Genomic DNA, 19664 nt, shown 5'->3' on the forward strand with positions numbered 1-19664 from the left:
TTTTATTGTGTTCTGTTTCGTGGCAAGATGTTATTTTATTTTTTTATGTGCACACTGCAATTTACAAACTTGTTAGTTCAGAAAATGGAATAATATATTCGCTTTTTAATTGATTCCGTATAATTGCATTCTATTTGAGTTGTGTACGCGTGTGTGGGCGCTGCATATTCTAATCTCATTGTCATCAAGTTATACAAATGGGGCTAATATTTAAATGTCACGTTTACCGGAATAACGTTTCCATAATTTATAGCACTTTGTCATCGCCTCCTAAGTTGACATTTCGTTTTGACGCCAGTCCAACGTCTTCACGACTAATTGACTCACCTTCCCAAGTAACCCACCTCGAAACTAATATTATTTTTTCTTTTTCAGAATTATAAATACAGCGCACGTTAAGCCGTGAAAAAGATCACAAGAAACAAGATGGCGGGTGTGATTGCGCGCCAAAACTCGCGCGCGAGGCGCCATCTGTCACCGCGCGATAACTGTTTCCGCACTTTAAATTGTTTGGACCGTTCGAAATAGTTCTTACATGTGATACGATAGTGACGTTTTCAGCCGTGTTTCTCGTGATGTGATAGTGCTTTAGTGTGTTTTGTGTTGTTGTGACGATGTCGGAGGAGAGGTCGCGGCGACTGTCGCAGATCTTCGACCCACTGTCGAGGTTTACCGACCACAGTGGGGCGGGGCAATCTGCAAGTACGCCGAACAGCCCTAGGCTTTTGCCCAGGCGTTCGAGGGATCCACCGCCACCACCGCCTAGGTATGAATTACATCTTTACTTCTTTTCTTACTTCTTATATTTCACTTGCTTACCCGAGAAATTATTATAACATAATAATTAAAATTTTAATATAGTTATTATAGAAATATAAAACATTAATGAACTAATTAAGCACGGCTTCTTCATTACGCTGTAGATAATGTTGAACATATTGTTATAATTATCAAAGAAAATTATTCATAGTGCATAATATTAAAATTCAATTAGCAAATTTAAAACGGAACTTTATGTCCCGTTACTCATAAACTAATTTATCCTTTTATTACCTGCAGCTGAGCTCTTCGTAGTGTATTAATTGCGTTGCATTTTGCCCCGTAATGATATTACAATTTTTTACCAGAGAAAATATTTTTTAAATAACTCCATAAATACGTTATTAAACCACAGAGAAAACATAACATTGTAAAGTAACGAGTACTGTATAGAAATGCATAGATTATTAATTATCATTATACCTATATGCAATTAGTTTAAGAGTTTATTAGGACTGGTCAACGTGCTATACTGTTGGTATGATAAAATTATAATTACCAATAGTTTTTATATAAAATATGCACGTATAAAATTTTCATTAATTATTTGTATGTAAAACTTTTTAAAGAACTATACAACTCATCTGGCGGATAAGAATGAATGAGCTTTAATGTAATATTTGGAATTTATGACTAATTGTTGCTGTTTGGTATAAAAGAGTAGCCTGTGATTGAGTGTGAATGAATTTGAGCTCCAAGATAGGCTTGGTGTTCAAGTTTTATCAAATGTGGTTCAGTAGTTTGGCCGGAAACGCATAATATACTTACAGATAGTAGTTGTCGCCTGCGGCTTTGCTCGTGGAAGTTAAATATATTTACAGATTAATTTATAATATTACTACATAACTTATTTATAATTGAAAATTCTATACGACATTAGTTCATCTATTCAACATTATTTATTTTCCTCTTTTATAATGTGAGCCTGCGTGTTATACCTGATTTATGTATACAACTTTATTATATAAATTAAACATTAAGACAATACTATTTGTAGTCACGATATCAATAGTTTTGCTTAAATATTTATAATAGAATCAGATTCAAGATTCCTCTATTATTTATCCAAGATTTCTAATAGAAAACTGACTTCATTGCGATTTATACGAAACACATATGTTTTACGCAATTGTAGGTTATTTTATTAAAATATAATTTTGTTTGTAATTGAAGCAATTTCCATAATAATTAAACTGTGTAATCACAACTTCGATTGAATTACTTTCGCATACAAAATCAAAATATGCTCTACTTAAATGGTATGTAATGTCGAATCGAGAAGAACCGGTAAACTTGTACTAAGTTATCTTTTATCTATATTAATATTATAAATAGACGACCTCTGTGGTCGAGTGGTGTGTACACCGGTTTTCATGGGTACGCGACTCCGAGGTCCCGGGATCGATTCCCGGCCGAGTCAATGTAGATTATCATTAGCTTTCTATGTTGAATAAAACTAGTTATAACGGATTTTAATCGCTTTAAACTGTTTTTAAACGGGTAGACTGTCTACCCGTGACCACGAACGCTGTAAAGTGCTCGAAACGTCGGGATGTCCAAAATAATTAATATACGCGATTAAAATCCGTTATAACTAGTTTTATTTAAATGTGTAATAATCGCGAAAATTTAAGACAACACTTTCTATGTTGTCTTGAGTCTGGGTGTTTGTGGTACCGTCGTTACTTCTGATTTTCCATAACACAAGTGCTAGCTACTTACGTTGGGATCAGAGTAATGTATGTGATGTTGTCTCATATTAAAAAAAAAAAGAAATGTGCAAGTCACTCTGTCGGTGAGTCTGTCTCTCTTTTACGCTGAAACCGCCAAAGTGTGAAGCCAACTTGAACTATAAGAAAGGACATAGGCTACTTTTTTTGCCTGACAGATGACAATCAACACCCAAAACGCGAGCGAAGCCGGGGTGACTACTAGTACAATAAAATTACATTATAGTTAATTACAATTGAATTTTGTAAATGAGTTTGTATATACATGTTTGTCTTTTTTTATTAGGTAACTTATTCAGTGATTAATGAGTGACTTGTAAATAAACATTCAGTTTAATTAATATCGTCGATATCAATATTTACTTGAACTCATTTTGTAATAACGTAATTTCAACGAGTAAATTATTGAAAATAAATGATACGACGAGTTTGTGCTGGATTAATAGCAGATAATGTCGTTGAGCGATGAATGAGTTAAGAGAGATGTTTATATAGTCCGTGAACGATACGATGTCGATACGATTTTTTAGTAAAAACTATAGTAATATCTACTCTCTAGAAATATCTAGATTTGCAATGTAAAACACGAAACAATGTATATGTATAATATAAACATTGATCTGTATAAAATAGACTAAATAATGTACCATTTGATGTTAATGCCAATCATCGCCGCTGTAAGAGAAATTCATCTTTTCTTACATCAATGCGCTACTAACCTTTAGAATAATTTAATGTTATATCATTTGTGCATATAATCACACGAGCTTATTTACCCTACCTAGTGGAACACAACAATACCAAGTATGGCTGTTTGGCGGTAGAATATATGATGAGAGGGTGGACGCTACAAGACTTGCACAATGCCCTGCCATCAAGTTTCCATCACATATAATATAATATATAGATTTATAATACATTACTATTCAAACTGATATTTTGTTGATCACATAATCAATCTGCCGTTGTAATAATTACGAACTAAAGAAACTAATAATAATTCATTTTCCCAGTATCGACTAAAACTTGCACTTTTAAACTTTGTTTACTTAAACACACATTTATCTCTTTCTAAAAGCATCGATGTGTTATTTGAAAGGAGGAAACGGAGTGTGTGTGTGTGTGTGTGTGTGTGTGTGTGTGTGTGTGTGTGTGTGTGTGTGTGTGTGTGTGTGTGTGTGTGTGTGTTGTCTACCTAATCAAGTCCTGAAACAGATATTAAAAAAAAAGATAATTAAGTTGTTGTTAAACACTATCATCGAGTTGGACAAACGTTTGTGTCCAATTTGTAAATTCTCAGAAAATCGAAAAGAGATAATTTAGTTGTTGTTAAACTCCAATATGCAAAATCTTAGCAAAATCGTGACGTGTAAACGCGATTTACAATATGTAATATTACGTGCGGATAAAATATGGTCCATTTAAATTGATGAACTTTATCCCATATTAATGCAGCAGTAATACGTTTGCGGTAGAATATTTATGCATGTGTGGTATGGTACTTGGGTTCGTATTCGTTTTAGCCCAGTGGATAAAAACGTGTTACGGTCTAAGATTCAAACTCAAACAAGCGTAACTTTTTTTTATATCAATAAATAATAAAGGTGCATTTATATTTGTAACTAGTTTCTGCCTGTGACTTTGTCTGCGTAGATTTCGGATTTGGGACAGGACAGCGAATCTCAAAAGATAACTCAAATATCTTACGATTTTTTTTCCACAATAAAATTTAGCCAATGTTACTCGTGGATAATGCTTACGAATGGTGAAAGAATTTTTATAATCGGTCCAGTAATTTTTGACCCTATTCAATAAAAACTAACAGAGTTTTCGTCTTTATAATATTAGTATACATTGAACATAAAGAATAAATAAATAGGTAAATAACATCGTATATAATGTTTATAAAACATGTACCACAATAACACATGCTATTAAATTATGGTAGTGGGCGAAATGATGACTTAAATTTAAATTACTGGTTGCATAGCCATACTTATACATTTTTCTAAGTATTTGTCCGGCGCTTAGTAAGACCTAAGCGCTAGACTAAAGATAGTCTGTGAGTACAATATAATTGACAAGACTTGATTGGACAGAGACGCGGTCCAAGTGTTTTCATTTCTAACGGAATAAAGTCTATTTGTTGTCTTGAGTTTCAAGCTTTGTTCGTTCCGTCATTTGGCAACAAACAGAAACTTATAATATGAATATAGCTTTGTTATAAATCAGTGCGATCGCTTGCACTCTGATTTGTTCTTAATGTAACGAAAATAAATTAATGATGGGTTAATCAATTCTTTTCAATCATTTACTACCATTACCCATAGATTAATCATTTACCATAAGCCTCATGTGCGTTTCCTAACTGACTATAGTGTAACAACACTAGCTCACTCTAAGAACCTGCATACTACTAATAACTGTTAGGCGGTTAAATATAGCAACTACCCAGCCCAAACCATTCCTAAGGCGTATTATTACTAGAAAAAACCAAGATATAGTCATGTTATAATTTAAAATTAGAAACATATCTCAAATTGGAATAGTAAATCTTATCTTTATCTATCTTATCTTTATTTCAAATTCATATTTTCTTTTCACCTTCAAACTTAACAGTGGAACATTGAACTGAATAAAACATTCTATTATATTCATTCGTTCAAAGAATTTCATAATTCAGCAAATTTATTAGAATTCGTAATATTGACATTACTTTTATATTAAAATATTTACATTATTATTTTATCTTATATATTATTATATATTATTATTATCTTATCTCGAGGATCAAAGGGAGCTCAAGTAAAACATTCATCTTTGTAATATTAAATGATACACATTAAATATATGCAGTAGCTATTTACTTACGTAATTGTAGTTCAATGAACTCTACATAACAGAAACTGAGATTGCTATGACGTCCTCGCACACAAATTGAAGGATTAAGTCGTTTCCAATTTGCGTGTTATCAGATTGCAAATTTTGATTCAATCGGAATTGCAAATGATTTTTGTGGCCCTGAAAGGTTACATAAACAAACTATCAACATTTGATATTTGATTTACTGAAATACTAAGCGCATATTAATGAGCATTGAATGTATAGTATGATTTGTATAATGTAAAAGTATTAAATTATAAAATAAGAATATTATACAATTAGTTCTTTGTTCATATGGGCTCTTTAGAGAATTGGTAAGCGTCATTTTAACACACAATTTAATGTACCAATTCTTAACGTAACAACAACAACAGCCTGTAAATACCCACTGCTGGGCTAAAGGCCTCCTCTTTGAGGAGAAGGTTTTGGAACATATTCCACCACGCTGTTCCAATGCGGGTTGGTGGAATACACATGTGGCAGAATTTCTATGAAATTTGTCACATGCAGGTTTCCTCGCGATGTTTTCCTTCACCGCTGAGCACGAGATGAATTATAAAGACAAATTAAGCACATGAATCAGCGGTGCTTGCTTGGGTTTGAACCCGCAATCATCGGTTAAGATGCACGCGTTCTAACCACTGGGCCATCTCGACTCTCAATGTAAATACTGTTAAAATACAGGCAATAAAACAACAGCGCAAAGGCAGTATCGGCCTCACAAAACTTACCAACTTGCATCGGCGGTTTTTCCGAACCGATACGACTTGACAAAAAAATATATCATAAAGCCTTCTGCAAGGTGTAGCATATATCTATAGACTGTGGTAATCACCAACGAAGCCTTTTACTCGTGTGCCTCCTATGTAATAAAAAAAAAATAATAAACTCTATGGTTACTATTTTTCAAAAATAGAATAGTTCAGATGATAGAATTGTGCTTAAGCGTGGTGTAATGAAACAGAAGTGCACTCACAATAATATGGGTCAATCTTTACGACCGGGGAGACGTAGAATCGGCGGACTTCGTGCTTTAGAGTGCCAATACAGCTCGTATCTAAACTTCGAGAGAACAGAATTTAAATATAGTACTTTGTTTTAAGTACCTATTAAGTAAAATTATCATCTTTTTATTATATAAAAAAATCTTAATGAAAGTTATTTATTGCTTCATACATTTTATTCTACATTAAGGTTGCCTGAAAGAGTTCGCTGTTTAAGCGATAAGATAGCCTCTTGTACATTTTTTTTAAACGTGACCAAGGTATTTTTATTGGTGTATAATAAAGAGTATTTTGATTTAATTTGATTTATAATTAACAAAGAAATAATGAATTGAGTCTTAAGTTTTTATATGTATTCATTACATTGCATTCGTTAAATGAGTTTAAGTGTCAATATCGCAATGGTTTACTGACTGCCTAGCGATGCAAAAAAGACACAGGATCAATCCTTATATCTTGGGCTATAGTCGCCCCTACTCCTAACACAAGTGGTAAACTTAAAGTAGGGATAAATAGGAATATTAGTAATTTCTTAATTAATTTGGGGAATTGCATAAATTCTACTTCAAAAAAAATGTAACAAGAACGTCATAATTAGGGAGTATCTGAAAACGTTGAATATAAATAGATATAAGAAAAAGTTAATACTTAAAAAATATTTTTATGATTTTGATTAAAAAAACCGTAAAGTTTGCGTGGTTTAAGAATAAGAAATATAAACTTACGAAAACACTCTTACATAAGTATTAATTAATCTTTTAGTACAATCAACATCATCTGTCCTGTTCTAACAAAACGTTGTGTCTCTGTCACACATTCAATTACTCTATTAGAAGAGTTCTTTGACCGGCTGTACGATTTTATTTTAAAAGAAATCAGACAATAGACAATATTAGTCTCCGAGACCGAGATATTACTTATACATAATTAAATTTTCAAATTTAATCAACGAAAAGAAAAAACCTTGCAACCCAAAGTGATTACCTCCAGTCGACGTCAAACAGAAATAGTAAAAAAACTTTGCGGTAAATTGATTAACTGCAAGATTATTTATGGTACCCTAGCTTCTTATGTCGTGAGAATTCCCTCTAAGAAATTGAATTGAAATATATTCAACGAAATTCAATCAATTTAAATATCGACAGGGTTTTTCTTCAATTTAAGTTAAGCACAATAGTCTGGCTTAGAGTTGCGACTTTTTTTTAAATTAAACGATTAAAGTAAGCTAGCGATTAATCGGATACATTTTAAATTAAACTTTATTTCGTGAATCATTTTTCAATCTACTCGTAACTCATCATGAGCATCTGTTTTCGAACTTCAAATTGTCTTCTGTCAACTTTAGATGCAGTCTTCAACTTATTTTGTTATGATGAAAAGGTGTAAGTGTCAGTGTCAGATATGATGAAATCTTCTCCTATTTTTCAGGCCCTTTGCCCATTCGTCCCGCCTGGATCCCTTAGAGTATGAACTTGCGGCAGCGGACCTAGAGTCGGTTAACTGGCAGGAGCGGTGCTTGGAGTTGCAGCTAGAGCTACACAGGAGTCGACATCAGGCCACCAGGGTACGAGACATGCTGAGAGATAAGGTAAGAATTTTGTAACCTCATAATAAATCCTCCTGTAATAATTGTAGATTTTTAACACCTTGAATTAACGCTATCTTATTTTTGAAAGTAACATTCATCGGCTTTACAAATAAACGTATAATGGGTAAATTAACGCCATGTCAATGTTATTTCTTTTTGTTTTGTCCTTTTCTTTCAATAGGAATTCAACATTCACAAAAAGGGACAAAGCATTGCCTAACCATTATTAGCGTTTATAGTGATTGCGTTTATCTTTGACGTTGTTCTTTGATATATTAAGTATCATGTAAAGTGTTTTTGAAATAACAGAGTAACAAATAGTTTATTTTTATACTTTTAGAAGAAATATACACACTCCAATAAATATGTACCATTTATTTGAAAGAATTTGATATATTTTTCAAATAAAACCGACGATCAGAGCAAAAATAGTAGCGACGCTTAAAATATATATTTGTCATGTTACGGTATAAATCTACGAGGATAAAAGAATTATTTTCCACGCAATTTGAGTTTAATGGCATTGGTCTTGAGATAAAAACTTACGGCTACGAGGCACATATCAAACAAAAGTTCATGATCCTTCTAAGATTAATTTTCTCTAAAAGGTCTTCCTCTTCTTATAGTTTATGACCTTAAAAAAAACATAAATAAAACTTAGTAAATAGCAGCCGCTAGTCAAATCTCACCAAATGAACAAGTAAGTGAGCCAGTGTAACTATAGGCATAAGGAAATATGCTACCTCATCAGTTTTTCCATTTGCCAGTCCATTAACAAATACATACAATTTAAAATATGAGTTTTATGTATGGATTCTTTTTAAGCATATTTATTTATATAAAGTAAAGTAAAGTAACAGGCTGTAAATCTCCCACTGCTGGGCAAATGCCTCCTCTCCTTTTGAGGAGAAGGTTTGGAACATAATTCACCACGCTTTTCCAATGCGAGTTGGTGGAATGCACATGTGGCAAAATTTCGATGAAATTAGACAATGCAGGTTCCTCACGATGTTTTCCATCACTGCCCAGCACGAGATGAATTATAAACACAATTTATTTATATACTGAATACTTAATCTATCTACCCATACGCAAACGTAAAAAAATGTGAATCGAAAAACAATAAATTTTAAACTATTCTGTAATAACTTACTTCGTACCTCTATATATATCAACTTAATTAATTTTATAATTAGATTAAAATTCATATCCTTTCAATCATCAATCATAATATAGTCATTATTTTAAATTAAGTTTCTCATCAGCTTCTAAAATTTTACGATCTTATTCTGTGAAAGAATCAAAGTAAATTAAAGAGAAAAAAAGTGTTTAATATTTGGTGGAAATATATTTCTGTTTATTTGATGCGAATCACAATACTAGATGAAGTGACTTTAATACGGATATACGACGAGAAATATTTCCTCTACAAAGAAGCGTGAAAACAAAAATTTGTTTGAAAACTGGAAATCTTCAAAACGCCGATTTAAATTCAGTGTCGCAAGTACGGTTAAAATCCAGAAGTTAGCCACGAAGCCGTCATCTGCTCTTTATAGCTCGGGGATTTAATTTCGCGTGACATTATTCACGTTGCCTGTAAGTTTTTGCGTTCCGAAATATCGCGGAAAAGAGTTTATGATAGATGTCTGATCCATTTTTCATTACGTCCTGCGGAAATTCCGGAGTTGAGCTCGAGTGGGCTCAGATGTGAGGGGAGGATTCGTATTTGGAATGATAATAATTAATGTCGCCCTAAGTATTCATGTTGAAAAGGTCTACTTATTATTTTCGCTTAGAATGTTTGATATAATTTTAAATTTTAATGAGTAAGATATATATATTCATCACCATACAATAAATTTCCTTTGAAATCGAATCTTTTCAAAGATATTTTTACATACGCATTATTATATACACGTGAGCAAACGTATACGGTGAGTATATAGTAATAATTATTAATCGTATATTGTTAACTCCGGTCGGTCAGTAGTATTACACAAATAGGTATTTCTTTAAATCATCAAAATCAAAATATACTTTATTCAAGTGGGCTTTTACAAGCACTTTTGAATCGTCATTTAACAATTAAGTGAAGCTACCACCGGTTCGGAAAGTAGATTCTACCGAGAAGAACCGGCAAGAAACTCAGTAGTTACTCTTTTTCAACATTAAAAAAAAAATACAGTCATGTTAGTTAATACAATTATTTAAATTAATATGAATTAATATGTATATATTAATATAAATTAATAAATAAATATGTACGAAGACGAGTATCCGTGTATTTCTGGATGGAAATCAAAGTTGAGTTTAGGTGTCTTCAGTAGGTACTCAACCTAGTCCCGAATTGAGATAATCACATCTATGTATATGTATATCCATTACGGAGTATTAAGAGCTTAGTCGGAGTCAAAAATCAAACAGATCGATAGGAGCTGCATACTTTTTTGTCCTTGTGTTCATTTTGAAAGCCTTGTGTAGTGTTTGTGATTACCCTTTTCCGTCTTTAATAAAGTTTGTTGCAGCCCTGTAGTTAAAATTTGTAAAAGTTGTTAGTGAAAAGAAATGAAATGCAAATAAAGGCATAAACATGTACCGACTAGGTCGAGCAAATAGGCCATCTGATCGAAAATGGCTAGACATTGTTACAGCAGGATATTTAAACCAATTCTCATATCACTAAAGCACCACGAATCTTGGACCCTTGTGGCTACATGGCTTACTCATCCTTCAAACCAACAACAACAACAGTCTGTAAATTCCCACAGCTGGGCTAAAGGCCTCTTCTCTCTTTGAGGAGATGGCTTGGAACATATTCCACCACGTTGTTCCTATGTGTGTTGGTGGAATACACATGTGGCAGAATTTCTATGAAATTTGTCACATGCAGGTTTCCTCACGATGTTTTTTTCACCGCTGAGCACGAGATGAATTATAAAGACAAATTAAGCACATGCATACATAATCAGCGGTGCTTGCCTGGGTTTGAACCCGCAATCATCGGTTAAGATGCACGCGTTCTAACCACTGGGCCATCTCGACCTTGAAACCGCAAACACAATATAAAGTATTATTGTTTGACGGTACAATATCTAATGAGTGGGTGATACCAACCCAGACGGGTTATTAAGCTCCTTAAACCAATAGGATGTCATGGACTTTTATAGAATTTACGCCTTCAATGTGGTTCAAACACAGCTTCAAAGGTTCGATACGCACTTGACACAATTCCCATTGGAACGACGTCCACTTTTGTCGATGGCTCTGGCACGTGTGCCTGCTGGAATGCGCTCGTATTTCTAGCCACAATCGAATAGTAAGAAATTTCGTGTAAATTTATTTACGTAAGCCCGAACGAATTACTACATGGTAACTTTGAGTATATAATATCATACTATTCATTTCTGCATTCAATGCAGTGGCATTGCCAATACTGGCAATGGCATGTGATTTGAAATATTTGGGCTCGTAACTTGGTTGTTGATTGAAGTTTTCTTATCAGTTCAGTACTACCAGTTTTCTTGTTACTAATATTTCGTACATACATTAACAAACAACTCATTGCTTGTTTAAAATATGTTGATGTTTTTAACTTTAAAACACAAACACATACAAAGTTGCTACAACAACTTTACGCATCAAACGAACAAACGAAACATCCCTTCCCTGAAGATGAACTTCCCTTAGCGGATGCATCCGCCTTCCGACGTTATAAAATAAACCTACATATATTACAAATTTCAGCGTTAGATATATGGGCATTAATAGTCGCTTCGGATAAAGGAATTTATTCTATTTGATATATTTATTTATTTGATTAAAAAACAGTACTCAGTATTGTTGTGTTCCGGTTTGAAGGGTGAGTGAGCCAGTGTAACTACAGACACATGGGACATAACATCTTAGTTCCCAAGGTTGGTGGCACATTCACGCTGTAAGAAATAATTCATATTTCTTACAGCGTCATTGTCTATGGGTGATGGTTTTCACTTACCATCAGGTGGCTCGTAAACGATACCATAAAAAATACAAATGTTTCTAGATCATTAGTAATCAGCTGGAAGAGTGCTTTATAAATACTTTAAGTTACAATACTTACTTACGTTAATTATACATATGCAGTTAAATTATATTATCACTTAAAATACATCGTTTTAAAATAAGAACATCGTTATGTCGTAATTGATACTGTTAACTTTTAAATCATTCAATTTTAGAGAGGTAGCGTAGCCATGAAGCGTGAGTCTAATCTTATAAATGGCTTGTCTAATGATATTTCGCGCCATTGAAGCGTAAACGATTCGCTACTCATACATCCAAATAACAAGACATAACAAGTACCGTCAAATAAAAAACCTCTTTCAAAATAAACTTTATTCCATTAGGCTTTTACAAGCACTTTTGAATCGTCATTTAACAATTAAATCTACCACCAGTTCGGAAAGTAGATTCTACAGTTAAGAACCGGCAAGAAACTCAGTAGTTACTCTTTTTCAACTTTTAAAAAATACAGTTATATTAATTAAATACAATTATATATGTATGTAATGTATCCTGCCTGGAAGTCAACAGGTACCTAATATCATAAAAGAGTAGGCAGATAGAGTGCATTAATCTTTACTGTAGAGCAACAGTAGCGAATACATCGCCTACATACCGACAGACAATTGCGATAGCTTTTTGACTGCACTCAGTAGCAGTTACCTCCGTCTTAATGGCAATAAACACCCATATTTGTAAGCAGTGTTCTGGTTATCATAGACGACGTTTGACGACCTCCTTGGTCGAATTAATTACCATGATTACGCCACTCCGAGGTCCCGGGTTCGATTCCTGGCCGAGTCGATGTATATTATCATTAGTTTTCTATGTTGTCTTGGTTTGTTGTTCCGTCGTTCCTTCTGATTTTCCATAACACAAGTGCTTTAGCTACTTACATTGGGATCCGAGTAATGTATGTGATGTTGTCTCATATTTATTATCTATTTTATGTAATCATCCCTGCCCTCTTTTTAAACGATCTTATTATAAAACAAGTATTCCAAGACTTGAACATGATCGACGAAACGCTACCCATCGTAGGATGACCAAATTTTGCGCAACCTATGAATTCAGGGACGAAGGGGGTGATAACTACAATCTCATATCGTAAATATATTTAATAGATTCACATTACCCTTCTATAAGATTTCGTCATTAATTTATTCAGACAATCAATTTTCGTCACGATGATGTGATTCTATTTTTTAACGATTGAGTCACCAGTTGGACTATCTCGAATTAGAGATGAATTCAGTGCAAAGCTAGCGCCTGTTTGGAATTTTAATTTTATCCAAAATAACCGGGATTTCACTGGAAGTATTTATAATCACTGATAATATGCATAAGTTATGTCTTAAGCATAATATGCAACTTAAAGATTCTATGATCTTCACACAAGTATCAACAATATTGTACAAGGTTTCGACTTAATCGGACGAATGGTATAGAAACGCATGATGGCTTATAAATACTTATTTTTAACGATCACTGAACGACAGCTAAGTGGAAATCGTTAGGAATGAAATAATTGACGACTTGACAATGAAATCGGTAAAGATCCGCGGAACGAGAGTCGAGAAGTTTTAATTAAGCGGATTTAAATTGTTAGCCGCGTCCGGGGCGATTTCGTAAAGCTTACAAGTTACAACTGTCAACAAAGTACAATTCGAAATTTGAAAATTGACATTTAAATGGAATTTTATCGAATTCTGTTATTTGGAAATTTATATTAGTTCAGTCATTATACACCTACATTCAAAAATGAAAATTAAGTTACCAATATAATTATTTTATATGTTTGAGAAAATTTCAAGGCTTTTCTAGGTATCATCTACAACATATAAAAAAATTAGCTTGTTATTTTCATTTTCCTTTTTTTCCGACGAAATGACTGGACTAGATTTAAACGAAGATTTATGTATATGTGTAATGTATGCTGTAAATGTATGTGTAATGTTTAGGTTATCATTAAACTCTGCATATATATTGTCAGCAGTAAGTTACAGGAAAAAATAAGGGTACATAACACTGACGAACATCAATCACCCTTGACTCAAGCTGGCAAAGCCTAAACTAAACCACGTTCGGAAACTAGTTTAAAATGTGCAGTTATTCGTGTCAAAACGTTTCGGAATCATCGAACGTAGGCAGATGTTTTTGAACCTCTTTTTTTGTAATTGAATGAACTGAATATTATTTAATTGACGACTTGACGACCTCTGTGGTCGAGAGAGATACTTAGGTCGCCACTCTGAGGTCCAGGGTTCGATTCCCGGCCGAGTCGATGTAGATTACCATTAGTTTTCTATGTTGTCTTGGGTCTGGGTGTTTGTGGTACCGTGGTTACTTCTGATTTCCAAAACACAAGTGCTTCAGCTACTTACATTGAGATGAGAGTAATGTATGTGATGTTGTCTCATATTTATTTATTTATTTAATAGTGTCAATTGTTTAATACATAATATTTAAAGTATACAACTTCGTACCAATCAGGAGTCAAACGAACTCTTTTGTATCTTCTAATTTTCTAACTGTATGATGAATTTAGCATTTTAATAACCATAAAGTGAAAATAGATATTTATTTAACAACATATTTAAGGTAAAATGTACCGGTTTTATCGTTATAAATTCAAAGTGTATCTCGTGATAAATCATTAAAACGTTCGACCGAGCCTATATACAAGCTAGAGCAATTTTATTTCATAGCCGTACAATAAAATGCAATACATATTAGTCAAAATTCATGTCTGCTCTGTTCCCGTGTGCATCGAATTTGTGTAGAGCTTTGGCCTTACAAATCGCACCTTTGGAACTGTGCACGTGTAATAAAGAGTAGGTTTATACAGAGAAAACTTAAAAGCTCACATTTTTAAATATAGTTTATGTCGTATACGAAATACTTTTTGTAATAAACTAGTTGTGGCATGCGGCTCTCGTTTTAGGAGTTTTTGTCATGTGTTAGACAAAAAAAGCCTTTGTCCTACCTTGGAGTCCAAATTTGATTAATACCATATATCGTCAAATTCGGTCGAGCGACTGATAGATATACAGACAGAGTAACTTAAACATAACTCATGTTTAAGTTAACATAATTAATAAAGATAATCTACATAATGCAAATTATTAAACTGTCTCTAAAAACGTTTGCATAAAAAATGTACTTAGAAATATCGTAAATAAAATTTAAATTTAAACCTTTTAACAACTATTAGAGACAGTTAAGTTAAAAAAAATATTATTTTATATAATATAAACAAAACTTTACTAATACTGGTAAAGTGAATGTAGACTCGTTTGTATTATACAATTTTGTTTTCTTTAAATAAATAAATTAATAGATTCGAAATTAATTCTTCCACATAACAAAAACTTTCCAGTTCATTTTATTAACATTGGAATAAATTTCTCTATTAACGTTTTATCTGTGGTAGTCTCAAAAGACTCATACATCACTGCGATACAGGCGTTCTCAGTCCTGATAAATCAATCGCCCCCGAATAGTTGCCGACTGTTACAAATATTTTAATCTAAACACGCGTGAGAGATCATAATATTATATTGTTAGTTTAATTCGTTATATAATTGACGCCTTTTGAAAATCGTTTGGAATAATAATATCATAAAGCTCGTACGGTTCTATATTGATCAATAACAAAAAGAAAATGAGTAAAGTTATGAATAGGAATTTGATTCGAAATATTAAATACTTTTATTGAATATTATCAACACTAGGATTGAAAGTTGAAATCGTTTTCAATTTACGATTTTATCGATGACAAATGTAGCTTAGTTCCCAAGGTTGATTGGCACATTGACGATGTAAGGAACAGTTAATATTTCTTACAGCGTCATTGTCTATGGGTGATGGTGACCACTTACCATCAGGTGGCCCATCTGCTCGTCCACCAATCTAAACCATAAAAAAAAAGAAAAAAAAAGACGAGGAATTATTGTGCTGTTATCGAAATTAACTTACATGACATTACGGAATATAGATCGTCATTTCATCGTCTTCGTTTTATTTCATGTTCTTAAATTAGATAACATTATGTCCCATTTATCATTAAGTGTGCAGTATTTTCTTACATTGTTTTTTTTTTTAAATACGGCAAGAAATTTGTGACAACAATCACTTTTAAAACCATTCTTCTGCAATAAACTAAATAATAAACTTATATTTATTGATATAGTTTCATGTACCATATAAGTTAAATGTTTTGATATGCGTTATTACAGTTATTAATTACGAGATATTTACCATGTTTTTTATTTTTGTTCGGTGGAGCTCGATATTTCGACATTATCTACGAATGTCTTGTTCACGGGAACAACAAAAATAAAAAAAAAAACATGGTAAATATCCCGTAATTATTAACTAGTCTTATATTGATAAACGTTAATCACGGAAAAATGACACGTAATTGAATGAAATTTGGAAATAAAATAGCTTATATTCTAACTTAATGTAGGCACTACCTCCACATTCACCTCCTAGCGTCATTCTAGTAAACTATAAATATCGAATTGCTTATTTTTGCAGAATCCACATTTCGATACCTTTGGAGCATTTCATAGAAATGACAAAATAAATTTATCAAATGACGATACGAAAGTGCTTGTAAGAGCCCATTTAAGTAAAGTATATCTTGAAATTGTTTCTTGGAATACTAGACTCCTTGAAGTTGGGTATTTTATTTGAATATACGAGAGAGATGAAGTTACTTCATCCTATTTGATCTACATTAGATAAATAATAAAACTAGGAAAAAGAGCTTGGATAAAACAAGAAATTACTTTCAGTTTAATCGATACGATAAAACAAAATGTCAACAGTTCTTCTGTTTACTTCCAAGCAGGATATATTAATTTAAATAATTGTATTTAACAAAATTGACTTTGTACTTTTTAAATGTTGAAAAAGAGTAACTACTGTCTTTCTTGCCGGTTCTTCTCGGTAGAATCTACTTTCCGAACCGGTGGTAGCTTCACTTAATTGTAAAATGACGATACAAAAGCGCTTGTAAAAGTCTACTTGAATAAAGTTTATTTTGCTTGATTGATTGATTAATGTAGAAAAAAAAATACCTACTGAGTTTCTTGTCGTTTCTCGGTAGAAGCTACTTTCCAAACAGGCTAGGTAACTTTACATTTAATTCAACACTAAAATGATGATTTAAAAGTACTTTTATGATTATAATTGAATAAAGAATACTTTGGTTTTGATTATGATTGCTCATTCTTTCTATAGTATTTTTATGTCGAAGTGATGTAATTGATTAGCCCATAATTAAAAGTTATTATTTAACGTGCAATGTTTGTAAGTTTGAATATATTAAAATTTTTAATTCAAATTTAAACAATTTCCTTTTATTCTTCAGCGTTACAATGTGCATGTTAGTTCAAATCCAAAGTCAATTTAATTTTGTAAACAATCTCCTTATAGACAACAGCATAGATACAAAATTATATATGAAATAACTTATTTTCAAAAATGATTTATTTTAGTTTCATATTTTTAAATTCCGTTCGATTACAAAATTCAATTTCAATTTTAAGCCGTTCGACGTTGAACGCTCGTTTTAGGATTCTGTATAAAGAAATGAAAAACATAACGCCAATATTGCTAGACACTTTAATATATCGGTATGTATCAAGCTATTGATTTATATTTCTGGATTAGTTCAACAAAAATTGTATATTAAAATAAAAATCGTATCAAGACTTATTTGGTACTATATTATCAAGAGCAATAGTGATATCTGCGATACAAGAAGAAGCTTCTGTTTCTTCTATTCTGACTTGCTTTGAAGTCAATCTTGACTTAACTAAAATTAACTACACTGTTTTAGTGCATATTTGTATATATTTAAGCATTTAATGTTATTAATTCTTATGTTAATAAATATTGATCTTGACCTAAAGGCAGTAGATTAATTTTGTGCACTAGAATTCAACTATAAAATTTATCGTATTATTTTGTTATATTGAGTTTTATTAACTATTTGGAGTTAAATTATGATCTTGCTTCTTATTGTATATCTAAAATAATAAAAGTACGGAACCATAAGGCGAGAGTAATGATCGCGCTTGGCTTGTTTTTTCAATCACACTTTACACTGAATAGTCAACGTTTTAAACATTTCAAATACGTAAAATGCAACAGATTATTTGGTTTTATTTCATGCACTTGGAGCTACGAATGCTTTCAATACTAGCTGTTGGGTTTATGAAATCACTATCGATATAGAAAGATACTGCAAATGGAATGGAGATTGTCCGTCGTTACGTCGCTGGCTAGTTGGATCTTGGAGTGCGCTGGTTCGATACTGCGTTTCTGGACTGACTGTTTGTTTTTTAATGTTCGTTTTTTATTCAACGTAGGAAAGCGGATCCCATATTTTAATTAATAGCTAGCTATCATAATGGTATTGATATATTATTATTAGCTTCAATAGTTACATAATAAAGCAATTGCTTTTTGAATTACCTACATGGAATTACAAAATTAAGAGTAAATACTGATTGTACATATTGGAACGGTTATTGGTAGATTTGAGATTAATTCATTAATAATGGTCGACAATGTTTGATCAACAATGTAGGTGGATACATATATAATGTATTATTTATGGACAATACTTTAAACAATACAGATTCTTGGTGATTCGGTGTTAAATGGAGTTATAGTTATAGTGTATCAAATTCTGTACCACTAAAACCATCGTCATGACTATTTTTTTTTATAATATATACATACATATATTTGTAAGCATATGTTTCCATTACACCTGATGGTAAGTGGTGGAGATACCAAACGCAAATACCTCCAGTACGGTCAACAAGAATGAACTGCACTAGTGTCTCTCTCCATAATGACCCGCAAAATGTCTCTTGTCTTTGAAAGAACCAGGTTATAATAACAGCTGGGTTTTGTTATGTGTTACAAATATCACCCAATAGTAAAGCCAAGTGATATAAAATATAATAACAAACTATACAGTATGACTTTTGAACTTTATCAAGACAAAAGCGTACACCTTCTACAGTTCTACTACCTACAAGCATCCTGGTGTTGCAGATGTCCATGGGCGGTGGTAGTCACGGTCACTTTCCATTAAATGAACCTCCTGCCCGTTTGTCCCCTATAACATAAAAAGGTCACCACTGACCTATGGAGTACATAAGAGTACTCTCACAGTCGTAGCACAAAATTCTGTCACACACTGTGCTTTAAATTCACCGTACGTCATCACTAGAACACTAATTGTTGTTGAACGAAAGTTTTATTATTCACTGCGCTGTTCCACATCACGTGACGTATGTGAAATGGTTCGTAATGCACTTCAGAACACTCCTAATGTTTAATTTGAATATTTTGTAAAATGCAAATGAAAAGGTAACGTTTAAATTTAACAATTATTATTTCGAAAGCATGTGTTCCGGTAATTGCTGCAATAAGCAATAGTGTTCTGTATATATTTTTAATCTATTCACTTCAATCCACTTGTACTTAATTATCATATTATTATTATTCAAAGTACTAAATTTTAATTATTTTATACGCAGCAGTATCATCACGTAAGAATAAATCACAAGG

General features: G+C 32.4%; 1 protein-coding gene across 1 annotated transcript in view; it reads left to right on the top strand.

The window, feature by feature from the left end:
• The window catches only part of LOC124535572 (uncharacterized protein CG43867), a 363739-nt gene that overhangs the window by 91863 nt on the left and 252212 nt on the right, over nt 1-19664 (top strand). Inside the window, exons 3-4 of the mRNA XM_047111819.1 lie at nt 376-766; nt 7865-8024. Of these exons, the coding sequence (XP_046967775.1) occupies nt 615-766; nt 7865-8024 (312 nt within the window). The 5' untranslated portion in view covers nt 376-614. The remainder of the gene's footprint in view (nt 1-375; nt 767-7864; nt 8025-19664) is intronic.

The sequence above is a fragment of the Vanessa cardui genome, chromosome 15 (genome assembly GCF_905220365.1).
Source record: "Vanessa cardui chromosome 15, ilVanCard2.1, whole genome shotgun sequence".
In the NCBI taxonomy this organism is placed as follows: Eukaryota; Metazoa; Arthropoda; class Insecta; order Lepidoptera; family Nymphalidae; genus Vanessa; species Vanessa cardui.